Source organism: Trichosurus vulpecula, chromosome 2, assembly GCF_011100635.1.
Source record: "Trichosurus vulpecula isolate mTriVul1 chromosome 2, mTriVul1.pri, whole genome shotgun sequence".
In the NCBI taxonomy this organism is placed as follows: Eukaryota; Metazoa; Chordata; class Mammalia; order Diprotodontia; family Phalangeridae; genus Trichosurus; species Trichosurus vulpecula.
Window position 1 is genome coordinate 250,252,914 of NC_050574.1, and position 17,454 is coordinate 250,270,367.

The 17,454-nt window shown below is 36.8% G+C and overlaps 1 protein-coding gene across 5 annotated transcripts in view; it reads left to right on the forward strand.

The window, feature by feature from the left end:
• Window positions 1-17,454, forward strand: part of NAB1 (NGFI-A binding protein 1) — a 56,253-nt gene that overhangs the window by 21,195 nt on the left and 17,604 nt on the right. For all 5 annotated transcript variants that reach the window (XM_036744446.1, XM_036744449.1, XM_036744447.1 and 2 more), the window contains exons 3-4: window positions 6,335-6,468; window positions 8,888-8,939. In XM_036744446.1, the coding sequence (XP_036600341.1) occupies window positions 6,335-6,468; window positions 8,888-8,939 (186 nt within the window). The remainder of the gene's footprint in view (window positions 1-6,334; window positions 6,469-8,887; window positions 8,940-17,454) is intronic.

The window sequence follows — 17,454 nt, forward strand, 5'->3', positions numbered from 1 at the left end:
TTTCCTTCCTTCTTCTTTTCTCTTCCCTATTCAAGAAATGCTACCTTTCCTAGGCAGTAAATTTAGAAACATTTTAGAGCAAAATATATTTATGACATTTAAAATGTACACTAGAAATGCCCTCAAAGGATATGTTCCTTAAAAGTTTAGACTTTTAAGATGGGGGCAACTAGTTAGTACCACAGATAGAATGCCAGCCAGGAAGTTGTTGTTTAGTCGTTTTTCAGTCATATCCGCCTCTTCATGACCCCATTTGAGGTTTTCTTGGCAAAGATACTGGAGCAGTTTGCCATTTCCTTCTCTAGCTCATTTGAGAGATGAGGAAACTGAGGCAAACAGGGTTAAGCGACCTGCCTAGGGTCACACAGCTAGGAAGTGTCTGAGGCCAGATTTGAACTCAGAAAGGATGAGTCTCCCTGACTCCAGCCTCAGACACTACTTTCTAGGGTTGTTATGAGGATCAAATCAGTTAATAATTGTAAAGCATAACACAGTGCCTAGAACACAGTAAGTGCTATATAAATGTTTCCTATTTTTATTGATATTAATTATTATCTTTGAGGAAAAGGGCTGGCAGAATATGAAAGATGTGTAGTATGTTAAAGTACTTAACACTTTCATTATTTTTTGTATTGAACTCAAAGATGACAGCTTTTGAGGTATAATGTTAAGTTACTTTTGTAAGAAATCTCAGGGCTCAACGCTCTCATGAAAACATAAAACTATTGTATTTATAATACAGTTTGCATGTGATTATTTTGGATAGATATAAAATTCTTAATGACTTTTATAACTAACCATTTTTAAAAAAAATTATGGGAAAATAAACAGAATATAAAGCAGTTTCAGATTGTACCAATAAAAATTCATGTTAGATCAGTGTTCCAAGGATTTTAATGACTTTTTAAAAAATGGTTTTACATTGACTTTGGCATAGAAATTCTTAGCTTTATACCCCTGCAGCTCTATATATCCAAAATTATTCTGATTAAGTACAAAGAGTGCCAGTAAAAAATTTTTGGCTTGCATTTATATGTATTTTTCAGAAGTTAAATTATGCTTCATTCTTTAAAAATAAAAAAAAATACAGGTGATTAAGCCATTTCTCTTTTTAGGAGTAAGAAACAAATATGAATTCAACTTATATATACATATGTATATATATATATAGTTAAATTCATATGAACATTCACTATATGTATTTGAATTGATTTTTAAGTTTGTAACAAAATTTGGTGCCAATTTGGACAATTTGGTAACAATTTAAAGTACAGTATTCTGAACTTTTAAATTTGTCTTAGTGATGGGTTCCGTCTAGTCCCCACACATACATGTGCCTTTTTTTCTCTTGTCATGAATCCTGGTGCAACATATGTTTCATGGACTTGTGATGGTGTTCTTGGTTAACAATTCTTAGGGACCAGTAGAGAGTGTATTACAGCATAATGGTAAACAACTCCTTAGGTAAATGAAGGTATTTATACACACTGTGAACTTCTTTACCTGTTGTTATGTATATTTATAGTCTAAGGATGGGAAAGAGCTCTCAGTGATTCTGGAAAGCATACTTTGTAGTATAATGATATAGTCCTTAAATACTTTTAAATATTGTATAAAAATCTTCATAAGAACAGGTATAATTTTAACAAAAGGCAATTATGTTTTCAGCAAGATCTAAAGTCTGCCATGTTTTTTAGCCCTGTTTAAATCTATTTAAAAAATGTAAATAGAACACAAAGTCAACACTAAAAGGCCACATTTGGGGAAATGTTAGAGGGTGTTGGGAGTAGGAATGAATTCATGTTGTGAACCCACTCTGCCTATCAGTTTAAAAATTAAGAAAGACAGGAGAAGTGTCTCCTGCTTGCTGAAAGGGGGATTTTCCTAGCTGCTTGAGTAGATCCTTTGGGAAACTATTCCCCAGGCAGCTCCTGCCCTTCTCTGAGGTATATATATATAAGGATATTCACAAGCTACATGAGTAAAAGGCTGTGGGGGGGAGGGATGGGACAGGGGACGGGGGGAGGTGGGGTTGGTGGTTTTTCACCAAATTCTGTGTAGAGTCCTCTAAATTCAAACTCATAGTATAGCATAGGTTTGACTTGAGTTCATAAATCTCATTCCGTAATACTGAATCCATGAAGATGCTGAGCTATTAATCTAACAATTTTGGCTTAACTTTTATTGCTAGTAAGTTTCTTCAGCTGTTAATCACCAGAATTAGGGTATTATAGCATCCTGGGCAAATTAAAGGGGGAAAAAAGGTAATTTGCAATTTGTTTAGTACTCTATTTCTTTTTGTCTATGGCAGTGTTTTGGGCCTTATATTTCAAAATAATTAGTTGAATTTGTCCAAAAGGCTAAGGACCAGGAATGTTGTAGTTTTACCTTTCAAACAAGGAAAATTTGAGTTAGGAATAACTAACTGCCAGATGGAAGTATTTCTGAATGATTTAGAATGCCATTTTTGTCTCTCAAGACAGAGATATTGCAGGCTGGATGAACACATCCCTATGTTCTGTATACCTATCATTTTTCAGGTATTGAAGACTTGAAAAAGCTTTTACCCCATAAATTTATTCTTGTGTATGTACACAGGAAACTATGGCACATAGAAAACCAAGTAAATAATTATAGAACAAGTCATGATTATAAAAACCTTTAAGCTAATGTAGCAGTGACAATTTTTAATTCTTTGATTTCATCTATTAGCAGAGACAAATTATTCTGAGTTTTTTGGTGAAGCCAAGGAGCATTTCCAAAGCCTGACAACTTAGAAAAGACATTGGATGCTAATAATTAGTACTAATGACTTCCTTACCTTTTTTTTTTTTTGGCCCTCCTTCACATAATTTCAAGTGGTATTCTTCAATCAAATATTTAATGAAAAGCTGGCGAGGCAAACAAAAAAGAATTCATTAGTTCAGATCAGCTTTTATTGTTCATTTAGCAAAGATTTATTGAGGTTTGCAATGGGCAAAGCAATATGAAATAATAAAATAAATAGTAAGATATGCTCCCTGCCCTGAAGGAGCTTATAATCTAATAGAGAAGAAAAACATTGATGTGCAAAAATAAATATTAATATAGCTTTCAAATGCTCTAAAACTTTAGTTCTCATATTTGTGGTTACTGTTACTGTCATTTTGAAATTCAGATGGAGATCTGCCTCTAGCCATGTGTTGACATAGCAGGAGTGTGTAAAGCATAGATGCATACCAAATGATCATTGATGGTCCAGATCTTAAACGTTATGATTTTCCCTGCCCATCATGGAATCTTCTTAGTAGAATAAGTCTCCATGTTAATTGATGATAAAGAAATTTCATTAGCTCAGCTTTAAGATTGCTGAGGAAAGAGAAAGCTGATTTCAGAAATTATTTACCTGGAAGTATGGATGAAATATTGACATCTTGGTCAATAAAGACCAAAAAGAATACGATAAAGACCAGGAAAGAAAAGGTAGGAGGGAAATGGGGTTGAGGATGGGATAGGAAATTTTGTTTCCTTAATTATAAAAATAAAGTTTGAATATTTTGGAAATTAGGAAGAAAGGAATGAGACCTGTGAATTCATTCGTATAGAGAATATAGGAAAACTCTCTGCCAGTGGAGTGCAGTACTCTCTCTGCAATTTATAGTCTTAGAGGGTTGTCTAGAATACTAGTCAGTACAAGTTATGTGACTTGCCCAGGGTCACACAGCCAGTATGTATGTGTCAGAAGAATGACTTGAACTCAGATCTCCTTATACTCCAAAGTCATCTCTTTGTGCCATACTAGACTGTCTCTACTTGTAGAGGTTAACAATAAGAAATTCTACTTTCAGTGAAGGACATGTTTGCTTTAGAAAATGTTTATTCATTAAGTGTATTCTAAATGAGGGCAACTAGGTGGTCCAGAGGATAGAGCACTGGGCCTGGAAGTGAGGAAGACTCATCTTCCTCACACTTACTAGCTGTGTGACCTTGGGCAAGTCACTTAATTCTGTTTGCTTCAGTTTCCTCATCTGTCAGATGAGCTGGAGAAAGGAAATGCCAAACCACTCCAGTATTTTTGCCAAGAAAACACCAAATGGGGTCACAGAGAGTCAGATACGACTGAAAACGATAGAACAACAACAACAAAAAAAAATCTGAATACATGTATTTCTGTTGGGATTTATTGCATTAATTTCATTTTGGTGATTTGAGGCATGGACCTGGGATTCAGATAGTGCAGTGGAAAGTCTACTGCATTGGTATCAGAAGACCTGAATTCAAATTCCAGTTTTTCTACTTAGCAACGTCTGTGACCTTAACCTCTTTGAGCCTCAGTTTCCTCATCTGTAAAATGAGATTGATCTACTGGGTGGCTTTAGAGCTGGCCTTCTATATCTATGATAGAATATTTTGGTTCTCCTTACCTAGAATTCACCCATTAAAAGCTCTAAGAGCTGTATTCGGAGGACCATCAACAGATCTTTCCTCCTACATGGACCTTTAAACTTCAATAAACTTTTTTGGTCTTTTGGAGCCTGAATTCAGAATCAGAATCTGTAGCATTTTTTGTCATTTGTTTGTTTTTGTTTTTTGGCTTGCAGTTATCATGATGGAAGCACATTGTTCTCAGTTTATATGGGAATTATTTTTCTATAGCAAACTGATTTCTTCTCAGTTCTTTAGAATTTTAATTGCTCGGTCAGACTTCATAGTTCTTTAGACTTGTGAGCTCACAGAAAGAATGACTGGATAAAATACAGATGAAGATACTGGAAAGGTTAGTGGTTAATGCTAGGAGCCCAGTTGAAGTTAACAACTTACTTAGAGAATACTTTTAAAAATTAGGCTTTTGCTCCGGGTCCAGAGGGTATAATTGTGTACCCAACAAAAATACTTAAGAAAAAATGTTTTCTACTAGTGTTCTTTTAGGGTGAGGGCATAAATATGAAGCCAAATCTTCCACTTACATTTATGGTATCTAGCTTTTGGCCCCTGAGGTAGAAGAATTAGGCTCTTTATAATGGCAAAAGTCAATGAGTACTTGGCTCAGAACAAAACTTTTAACCATTGGGAGGTCTCCATGGTATTCTGAATAAAAGGTTACCAGCTGAGTATATGCTGAGGGCTTTTCAAATACTATATGGTACCAGTCTGTATTTCTATTGACTCTGTTATCCAGCAATAGCAACAAACATTTGTTGTGGTTCAATAAACAACCTCTATATTTGTGGCTTAGAATGTCATTTTGACACATTGCATTTCCTAATGAACTCTTTTGGCCAACCTGCCACACTTTTGAGATGGCAAAAGTAATTTAAAAAATAATTTCCTGGGATTTATGCGGCCCGTGTACAAGCCTAGAAATTTACATAAATTCTTTAGTAGAAGAAACCGAGCTACCGCGGAGGTCTCCCTAAAATGGCAAATCAAAATATATTGTCTGTTGTTTCAATCAAAACCTAAGGTTGGACAGCCCCCTGATTTATGGGATCTGTGAAGTGTAGAGTTGGAAATCCTCTGAGATCATCTGATTTAACCCTTTCCTTGTAGAGACAAGGAAAACAAAGTCCATTTATTTCTTGCCCACATACTTGCTGTCCTTATGGTTCTCCCCCAAAATAAAATAATAAAATTGTGATTACGATTTTGCTTGGTTCATTTGAGAAGGGTTCTGAGAATATAAATTGGAGAGTATGGCAGGGCTATGTATGGGCAGTTAGGTGGCACAGTGAATAGAGTGCTGGACCTGAACTCAAGAAGACTCTAGTCATCTTCCAGAGTTCAAATGTGGCCTCAGATACTTGGTAGCAGTGTGATCCTGGTCAAGTCACTTAACTCTGTTTGCCTCAAGTTTCATCATCTATAAAATGTACTGGAGATGGAAAATAGCAAACCCCTCCAGTATCTTTGCCAAGAAGACCCCAAAGAGTTGGACACAACTGAACAACCACAACATGGCAGGACTAGAGGCATCATGGTATAGTGAAAAGAATACCAGATCATCAGTCATAGGACCTGAGTTCAAATCCTGGCTCTTTCTCACTTATTTTGAATGTGATCTTAATCTGTATGTTATATATCCTTTTGGTCTCAGTTTTCTCATCTGTTAAATGAGAGGACTGGATTGTGTGACCGCTAAGGTAAGGTACCTTCCAGCCCTAAATCTATGACCTGACTGTGTTTTCTTGTTAATTAGGACCTTAGGAGTATACACATATTCAGAGCTCCATAAAGACCGTAGGGTAATAAGACCGTTGTTTTTAAGTGAAATGACGTTTAAATTTGTGAACTAAGTGAAACATTCTATGCCATTGAGTGGAAAAGCCTGAAAATCATTTCTGTGTTTAATTTTCAGCTGACTGTTAATGAAGCAGCCGCTCAGCTCTGTGTAAAAGATAATGCCCTTCTGACAAGAAGAGATGAACTCTTTGCCCTTTCTCGGCAGATTTCTCGGGAGGTCACCTACAAGTACACTTACCGAACGACCAAGTAAGCTTTAACCGGCCTGAAGTAACTGAGTGGCAAAAGTAGGATGTTAGGCACAGTCCCCAGATGTTGCATGCCTTCCTTCCCCTTTTTAATTCAGTGATCCTGATGGAGTAAAGGGATGACTAGGTGGTAAACACAGGAAATAAAACTTAGCATTGAGTTTTCAAAGCATTACTAACAAGAATTCTGTTATTGAATGCTGTTCTTCAAAATATTATGACTATCCTCTTAGCAATATAAATAATTTTGGGAGTATCTGAAAGGATTTTTCTCCCTTTTCAGAAGCTTTTGTTGCAAGTGTGATCATTGAATTTAACAGATATTCTTAAGCATCCAGAGAGGGAGCTTGGCATAATGGAGAAAACCAGCCCCAGGATCAGAAAGACCTGGGGGTCAAATCCTGCCTCTGACATATATTGTGAGTTGCATTTGTAAAAAAAGAAATGCAACTTAGACCCTGTCTCTATCCGATTCTGGAGTGCCTACCATGTACAGTGATAAGACTTAATTAACATTTATTGAACACTCACTGATTGCAAGAAACTGTACTAAGTACTTACAGGATCTCAAAAGAAGAAGATGTGTTACCTATTGGCAAGGAGCTCATGAGCAATTTTTTTTTTTTCGATATTTACAAAGATATTGTTGCCTTGTATTTAAGAGGAAAAGATAGCTCTACTATTAAGAAGTATATGACAGTTCTTTTGAGAGGCCAAAGAAGCTTATAATACTGAAAACTCTCAATGATGATGGTTTCATAGTTTTACTTGTAAATATATCATACTTTGAAATATATGCACAGGCTGTATGGTGTAAAGGGAATAGTCCTGGGTTTATAGGCAGGAAACCTGGCTTTGAGTCCTAGCTCTGATGCTTAAAAGCTGTGTGACTGAGTAAATCACTTCAGCTTTTTCCTCATTTATAAAGTGGGGACAATAATATTTGTGCTAAATGACCTCAGGGTTATAAAGAAAATGCTGTTTAAAACTCATTATAAATATGAGGTCTTATTATTTTCATCCGCAGCTCATCCTCATTAGATCCCTGATCTTGTTCCGACGGTCTAGGTTCACTTTGCTTTTATTCTCAAGTAACCCTAACTCGACCCTCATTTCTTAACCTACCACCTGAAAGACTCCTCACATGGGTTTTAGCTAGTACCACTACTCTTGCAGTTACCATTTTAGTGTTGTTTGTTTGTTTTCCAGTAGCTTCCACTCAGTAGCCAGGATATTTAAATGGTAGCTTCAGGGGAAGGGACCCTGGATTCAGTGGGTAAGAACCTAAGCTTCTGGGGTAGGTCATCTTGCATTGAGGACTGTACAGACTGTCCTTCTGCACATGGATAATCAGAAGGAACTGTACCTACTAAGACTCTATTTTCTCTGCAGCTCTCTATGTCAAACTAAAAAGCTTAACCTAAAGTAGTCTATTACTTTATATGATATTTCTGTGGAGTTCCTAGAACTTATGTGAAAATGCAAATTTTGTCCTCCCCTCACAAATCATTCTTAATCTACTACTTTTTTTTATTTTAGTATTTTATATTTCCCCAATTACATGTAAAAACAATTTTAAACATACATTCTTAAAATGGAGTTCCAAATTCTCTCCCTTCCCACCCCTCTCATTGAAAAGGCAAGAAATTTGATATAGGTTGTACATGTGTAGTTTGTGCAAAACATATTTCCGTATTAGTCATGTTATAAAAGAAAACATAAACCAAAATAACCCCCCCCCCCAAAAATAAAGTAAAAAAAAATTATGTTTCAATCTATATTCAGACTCCATTAGTTATTTCTCTGGGGATGGATAAGATTTTTCATCATAAGGCCTTCAGAATTGTCTTGGATCATTGTACTGCTGAGAATAGCTAAGTCTTTCATAGTAGATCATCTTACAGTATTGCTGTTACTGTGCACAATTTTCTTCTGGTTCTACTCATTTCACTTTGCATCAGTTTATGTCTTTGCAGGTTTTTCTTATAGCACAATAGTATTCCATCACAATCATGTACCACAACTTGTTCAGCCATTACCCAACTGATGGGCATCTTCTCAATTTCCAATTCTTTGCCATCATTAATCTGCTACTTATAAAAGGAAGAATTGTAGCCCTGTTTGATTTCTTATTCTTTTCATGATAAGATGTGAAGTAGCCAGTCAACAAATATCTTTTAATGTTTTCTATTCAGGAGCTACAAATACATAGTGATCATTTCCTTTCTTTGGTAGAATTAACCTCCATATGTAAGCTTGAAGATGGTGAGGTGGTGCTTTTCATTATCTTGATGTTTATCATTTGTGCATCTTTAAACAGCCACGGATATCTAAATTTCAACTGTATGATCTGTTTTAATGAAATATAGAATGAGATGAATTTAAAAAATTGTCATCTTAATTTGCTTATTTTTTTCTAGGTCTAAATGTGGAGAAAGAGATGAATTATCCCCCAAGAGAATTAAAATAGAGGTATTATTATATTTTTATATGTTTTCTTAAGCCAAAAGTCAATATTTTAACATCCATAAGGAAATAGGAGAAAAGTTATAGAATGTCAATTTTGTTTGTAAACTAGATTTTAAATATATCATCCTAAAAAAAAAGATACAGTAAGACTTGACTAGATTATAAGAATCTTAAAACTAAAACAACTTCAGAGTGCCTCTAGTCCAATTTTCTTTTTATAGATGAAACTAAAGGACAGAAAGATGAAATATGGTCAATACTGTTGTTATGGATGGCAGTTAGATGGTGCAGTGGATAGAGCACTGAAGACTTCTTCCTGAGTTCAAATCTGGCCTAAGATACTTACTAGCTGTGTGACAGTGGGCAAGTCAGTTAACCCTCTTTGCCTTAGTTTCCGCATCTGTAAAATGAGCTGGAGAAGGAAATGGTGAACCACTCCAGTATCTTTGCCAAGAAAATCCCAGATGGGGTCAGACATGACCAAAAATGACTAAATAGCAAATCGTTGTGGAGGATAGTCTAAATTAGTGAGCATGAGAATTATAGACTACTTATAAAATTTGTATTACTTTTGAGTACATAGGGTATCCAACAAGGGCTAATAAAATATCACCTGCCAGAAGTCCATAAAGAAGAATGACTTGTAATTTGCGGATAAGTGATTCGATGCTTCTTAAGTACTTGAGTGAAAACCCATTTAGTTTCGTCCTTCCTCCTAAATTTTATCTACACAATCGGTTTAGTACATATTTAGAAGGTAATACAAAGATAAATAAACACAGCCCTTGTTTAAGTACACAAATTACAATTTTTAGAGATAAGTGAGACTGAGATCTACCCTGGGCATGAATATAGCTGAAATAGCAGAATATACTTCTTGTTTTTGTCCTGCAGGTGGTCAGGTGTGGGGGTTATAAAGAAGAATGTACTTTCCTCTCTTAGGGGCCCTCAGCACTGAAGAATGGTTTCAAGATCATTGTTTTTTGAAAATTATGTATTGAATAAGCTGCCTGTTTTAAGGCTAACCCAAACTATGGTACAAAGAAGTTAGTGTCAGCACCTGGCTCGGGGCGCTATTTTTGAGGTCCTTTCTATGTTGTCATACGTAGAAGAGAAGATCCTATGATATGATAGAATGTTTGAGCTGGAGGTGGAATCAACAGAATCACCCTTTGGATGCAGAAATCTGTGGTAGCTGCTGGGTTAGATGTAAATTCTAGATATGGCACTGTCTTTCCTCTAGTGGAGTCCATAGTGTGGTAGGAAGATAGAACAAATAAATAAAATCTCATCCAAGGTTTATTTGCTAATGCATGAAAAAGTCTTCTTATAAGTTTGGTCCCACTGCATGGGCCACCAGTGTTGTGAGTCTTTTGTGTATTAATTGTGTGCCTCCTTAAGTTGGTGGCATTTGAGTTGGGTGTTAAAGGACGTATAGGAATTACATAGGCTCAAAGGCACAAGAAAAAGCATTCTAGGCATTCCAGTAGATTATAAGCTCTTTGAGGGAAAAGACTGTTTTCCTTTTGTCATTGTTTCTCTGGAACCTAGTACTGTGCCTTGTACGTAGCGACGCATAATAAGTATTAATTGAATTGAATTGAATAGGTTTTGGGAATAGCTGGAACAAAGTCATGTAGACAGGAAAGTTTGGGTTTTGTATAGTAAGAAAGGCAGACTACTTGGGCTGGAACATAGAATGAGATTAAGAGTTCTAGGGTAAATAGACACCAAATTACAGAGGTTTTGAATGCCAGGCTAAGAAGATTGAACTTTGCTAGTTAAGTAGATGGCTATTAAAAGGTTTTGAGCAGAGAGGTGGCGTGGCCAGATTTCTATATACGGATAGCCTTATATCGGTGAAAAGCGTGGTTTGGAGAAGTGGAAGGAATAGAGGTGGTGAGAATGTTAAGGAAGAAGTAATAAGGAAGTAGTTTGGACAATTGGTAAGGAGGGTCTGTAGTAGGGAAGTGGCAGGGAGATCCGAGATGCAAGAGCTGTTGAAGAGATAGAATTGGCTGGACTTTGTCATTAATGAGAGATTCAAAGTAGAATAGGGAGAATAGTCAAGATTTAGTGCTACTGGCAGAAATAGTGAAGTCAGGAAGAAGAGCAAATTTTTTGGAGAAATATAAACCAATTTTGGACATGTTGATTTTGAGGCATTGGCAGGATATCCAGGTAAGAGATGTTCCCATGGTCAATTGGAGATGTGGGTCTGAGAGAGCTCAAGGTGAGACGTTATTTAGGAGTGCTTTGCAAAAAAAAAAAAGTGTTTGCAAGGTAGAGAGAGCAAATAAAGTTGCCGAGGGAGAGACTGTAGAGAAACAAGAAGAGGATGGAGGACAAAAGACACAGAGATTAGAGTAGTGGGGAAACTGGTGGAATGATATCTGAAGCCAAGATGGAGGGAATATGCAGAAGGGAAGACGTTGCTCAGCAATGTCAGATACTGCAGAGAGGTAAAGGAGACTGAATAAAGCCCATTGGATTTAGTAATTAAATGGTCATTGGTAACTTTTGAGTTTTAGAGGTTTGAAAAGAAAAGAAGATTGCAAAGGGTTGAGGAGAGAGTGAATGGTGAGGAAGGCTCAGTTAGGGTTGGGGAGACCTGACTATACTTATAAACAAATGGAAGGGAGCCAGTGGAGAGGGAAAGATTGAAGACAATTAATTATTGATTCATGGTCCTAGAGGAGTTTGTTGGGGTCAAAGGTTTAGGTAGAAGCATTAGCCTTAGTAAGAAGTAGGGTTGTCTCTTTCTTTGACAGGAGGAAAGAAAGAGGGTGGGTGATTAAGCTATGAAATATGGGGGAATTGTTGTTTGACCTTCGTCTTTTCATTGATCGTGAGGTTAAATTATCTCTTGTAAATGTGGGAGGGTGAGGTTGCTGTTGAGAGCTCCAGGGGAGAAGACACTTTATATGGCCAGTAATATAAGGACACAGTAAGGATAGATAGAGGAGTATTGCCAAGCCTTAGTGAGGACTCAGCTGAAGTTATGGAAGGGACCTTAGAGTTCACCTATGTAGTCCAAACCCTTCATTTTACATGTTAAGAAACTTGAGATTCAGAAAGGTGGATTGCTGCTGTAAGTTATGAAGTTAATCATAAGGCAGTAAGCAGAGCTGGGATCAGAACCTGTCTTCATTCCTTGTTCAGTGTTCTTTGTGTAGTGCCACTTGTCTGCTGATTTGTTAAATGCTTGATTATCTCTCTAAGGAGTAATGGCCATTGAAAACCAAACTCTTAAGGGAATATTTTGAGTCAAGGGGAGTTAAATGTGAATATATAGAACATAGCAAAATATATCAGTGATTCTGTCTTCTCTCTGTCTCCTTGTTCTCTCTGTCCCTCTCTCTCTTTCTGTGTCTCTGTGTCTCTCTTGTTTCATTGGTGTAGGGAGCTCCTAGTGAGGAACTTCTTATACCCGTGTAGATTGGCACCTTCTCTGAAATGTAAAGCCTTAGAAAATGTTGACTGGGACATTGAGAGATGAAGTGATACACAACTGGTATTTGTCTGAGCTGCCTGATTTGAACCCAGGTCTTTTTTATGCTGAGACCAGCTCTCTTTGTACTATGCCAGACTACCCCCCATCTTCTCATTAATTGTTACTAGAAATTCATATGGCTTTGTATTTTGCAGTCATTTCCTACTAAGAACTTGCTTTAAAGTATAAAGAGAAAATTTTAGAGAAATGATTGACACAGACTCAGGGTACGGAAAGTTTTATTTGCTTATTTTTAATTTTTTTGATGTCCTCAGTTCTGTCTTGGGATTTTAACACACTTAGTTCTGCAGTGTAATTGGGTCAAATCTTAGGTGCCATCCAAGGATATACTTAGTGGGTACTCTGACGAAAAGGGCCTTTGTAGAGCAATTTCTCACTAAGAAGTCCACTAAAGGCAATGTTATAAGTAAGATTCCATGTTTATTAGTTTTAATTAGTTGATTTCTTATGGTAAAAACTGGGAACTGGTGGTATAGAAAGGAAGGTCAACAAATAGAAGAAAAGCTAGGAAAGTTTTGTCCCATTTGGTGGGTTTGAAGAAGAAACGGAATACCGTGAGGCTCAAGTGATCAGAAATACAAGTCAGGTAGCAGAGAAACAGAGTTCTAACCTTACTCATTATTGGCGCAACCATTGGCACAGCCATTACCATTCAGATTGCTTTCTGATTGGGCATAAGACCTGTCATTATTTCATTATTAATATTGATTTAGTGCTCAGTCTGGATGAAAATTTGTGAGTCACATGAACTACTTGCTATGTTGCAGCCCATTTTTTTGCCTCAATATTAAAAAAAATTCGCACCCCACAAAAGTTTTGAAAATAAAGAATTTGTAAATGTGTATGGATCGAAGTAGCAAAAAGCTTTTTTTTTTTGCAAGACTTGTAACTTATATTTTGACAGACTGTTTTCCAAAAAAAAAACATTTTTGTTTCCTTTAATGAACTGTATCATTTTCTTGGAAAACTGGAGCTATTAAACCAGCTTATTAACCTAGGAATTGATGTCGAGGTGGCTTTTAAAAGTAGGATTTTCCTCTCTAATTAGTTTTGAGGAATTAAAGGTCTAAGGGTCATAGATAGATAGATAACTGCTCCCTCAGTCTAGGTAGGGGTTCTTCAGCTGGGGTCTATACATCTCTTCCCCAAAGAGTCCATATATGGATTTCATGGGGTCCCAAAACTGGGATAGGAAAAAGATACGTATTTGTTTTCACTAACATCTGATTGAAATTGAACATTTCTCCAACTATGAATTATTCTGAGAAAGTGTCTATGGGCTTTACCAGACTGCCAAAGGGGTTCATGACATAAAGAAGTTAAAAAGCCTTGGTCTCGAAGTTTGATTATGAACACATTTTTTTCTTATTGATGTAAAATTTGAAATTTTTCACTTCTGAATATACTTGGTAGCTGACACTGACAATTTACAGAGTTTATTCGTTTCTAGTATTTTTACAAATTAACATGAATAAAAATTTTCATGAATAAAATGGCAAAATAGAATGTCAGTATAGAATGGAAATAATAAATGTGGAGAGGGAGAAGTATTTTACTTGATTAAAACATGCTTAGTAGTAATGTTTCTTGGCGAATGGATGATATATTTTCTTAATTCTTGAGGCTGAATTGATTCTGCCCTGTTGAACTAGGGTTTGAGTTTAACATTGGACCCACTTTTCTCTGTAAATGTACTTAGGACTTAGTCTGACCTTTCCTCTTTATACTTAGGCATATTTTTTCATTGCTACTTTGTTTTTACATATATTTGCATATTGAACTCAGTATGAAAACACAATGATTATAATCTACTATAGTTGTATTAAATCCATTGTACAAGGCATGGTACTTGTTAAAATTCACAAAAAATATTGTAAACTTATGTCTCTAATCGAGGCCAAGAATTAGGGAAGGTCTACGTAGAAATACATAGTCAACAGGCTGGGAGTGGGGAGTACATGATATTCTTTCTTCCCTTTCCTTACAACCTATTAGATAGACTTTTGAGTAAAGTTTCAAATCAGGTTAGCCATGTTTCTGACTTTAGCTCTTTTCCAGCAATGTGCTTCAGTAAGGCATGACTGCTCAGTTCTGTCTGGAAGAATAACTAATCCAGACACCACCCCTGGTGTGTTTGTCTGCCGCTGAAAACCCAGACTGAAGTAAAGATGGTCATATCAATTTCAAGAATTATGCTCTTGTCCTATTTCACTGAAATCTCAGAACCCAGTTTTGTGGTAACTGAAAATAAATGTGATAACTTGCTATTAAGAATGTATTAAAGGACTTCTGTATGCAGAGCATCGCCATCCTGGGCACATATATTTCCCCTTTTCCCTTTACCAGTACATTTTGTCAAAACATATATACAGAAATTTGACAAGGTCCTTCCAAGAGGGCTGGTAGGTGTAGAGAAAAAGAAAAAAAAATCAGATGGTAGTTTATTATCTAGGGAAGTTTACCTCCTAGCTAACTGGAAGCTCCTCCATTTATGAGCACAAAATGAAAATAAATTATAAAATGTTGCTAAGTTTAGCAGGTTACCTTTTGAAATTCAAATCTCTATTGTACCCCATTTGTCTGTCTAGAATGAGTAAGTAGGCAGTCTGAGAGGAAAATATATGTGAAACAAATCCAGAAAATAAGTTAAAGGAGAAGAAAAATCAAGAGGTAAGGCATTCAGGTCTTGTTTATTTTTTTTGCTTGTTTGTTTTTTGGTTTTTCTTTTCTTTTTCAAGGTAGTAGGTAGAAACAAACGACATCTGGTCTTTTCACTCTGAAGATGCCTTGTTCCATGGAGAAACCTTGCTATTAGCCCCATTAGTTGTTTCTTAGACTAGAAAACGAGGTGCATCAGTGAATGAGAATATGACTACTAATCCCAGGGTTGGAGAAAGTAGCTTTCTTGTTTATGTTCAAATTTCATGCTGTACGTTTCCTTCTTTCACATAAATTACTGGTGACTGGGGGATGAGAGAGACAGGAGGTGCTAACACCCTTGTTTCCATGCGGGCTAGTAATGGAAAACAATCAGAGATAACTGGATAAAAAGAAGTGATGTTAGTTATTAGAGACCAGGGAGCAAGAGATTCAAGACAAAGAAGTTTTAAAAGAACTTCAGTGGGTGCAGGGAGTGGGGGGGCACCCCCTGGGGAAATTGGGGCCTGAAGAAGAAAGACTCAGGAAACATCTGCAAGCAGTTCCAGTTGTGTGGGGGGAGGGAAGAGGGTGCAGTGCATCCACCTACGCCCATTACTAAGCTGGTTGAAAAAGAAAGCCAGTATAATTTGATGTGGATTTTTCCCCCTCTGGATCAGAAGAACAGAAGCACTACAATCTGCTATTCATATAGAAAGTGTGAGTAGAAAAAGGATAGAGCACATGTGGGACTGAGAACATCTGCTCTGAGAAGCCATTTTAGAGGCCACTGAGCAGCAGCCTAGAAGTAACGTAGGCTTTCTGCTAGTGTTTTGGGAAAGACAGGAGGAGAAATGGGGTTGGAAACCAGTGGGATAAGAGTAATTAGGTCATGAACAGGCATCCCACCCTGTAGCCTTTGTTTTCCCAGGACTTAGGCTTAAAGTCTTTTTAGCAAGGGAACAGTGTGAGTAATTGCAGGAGCCATGAATATGGCACCAAAACAAATTGCCTGCAGCTTGATTAAGATGGTGACTAGGGCTGAGTGGAAGGGGGTAAGAATGGGGGGTCGGGGTAGGGAAAAGCATGAAAAAACAAATGATAAATAAAAGATATGCTTAGCATTGGACAGGCAAACTGGAAAAGAGTGTAGATTCTTGTAGCATCTTCATCCCTTCATTTCTAAGGCCATAGAGTTTTGGATATTTTAATCCTTTTGTATTTCAGAGTGACAGCTGCCCAACCCACATAGCTCTTCTACCAATGGAGTCTTGAATAATATAGAAAACTGGAGAAAACAGTGACAGAAATATGTGCAATGATGGTCTTGGCAAATAGACCCCTTACTAGGTGCATATCATTTGCCAAATAGTTTTTGTTTGTTTTGAGGCACTAGTGTGAAGCAATGTACTATTCATAAACTCTTTCCCAAAATATTTCACATATGGATACTGTAGTGGCATCCCCATTCCTTTTTGAAGTGGTCCTATCTTCTAAGAATGATAAATCAAAACTATTAATTGCTTACTATGTAGTAGGTAATGTGATAGGTATTGGAAATACAAAGACAAACATAGAAGAGTCCCTGCCCTCAATGAGCTGACGTTCTGTCAGGGAAACATTGTGAACACATAAGTAAATAAAAATATATACAAGGTACTACTGATATTTACCTTCAAAAGCAATGTGGTATGGTGTGGTATAAAGAACATTGCACCTAGAGTCAGGAAGACCTGATTTCAAATCCTACCTTAGACATTTAATAACTGTATGACCCTAAGCAAGTTATTTAACCTCTGTGGGCCTCAGTTTCCTCATTGTGAAAATTTTTTTTGGGGGGAAGCATTAACAAAAGTTGGCACATAGGCTGAACTTTGAATAAGCTGGGGAGATTAAATGCCACGTATGTGGAATAGCAAGAAATCCAGTTTGGCTGAAATGTAGAGTGTATGGTAGAAATCTGGAAAGGTAGGCTGGAGCCAGATAATGAAGGATGTTGAATGACAAAGAGAAGAGTTTATATTTTATTTAGTTGATAATAGAGATCCACTGGATCTTTTTTTCAAGGGAGTGATTAGATTTGTGCTTTGGGAATATCACTTTGGCAGCAAAGTAGAGGATAAATTAGAGAGGAGAAAAGCTTGAGGCAAGGAGACCACTTAAGAGGCTAGGGCAATAATCTGGGCAAGACGGGGTGAGGGGTGAACTGGAATAGTGACCACATGAATGGAGAGGAGGGGACAGATGCGAGAAATCTTCTAGAGATAGAACCAACAATACTTGGTAACTGATTGGATATAGGAGAAAGAGAATAAAGGGTCGGGAGTAACTCTGGTATTGCAAACCAGAGTGATTGGAAGGATGGTG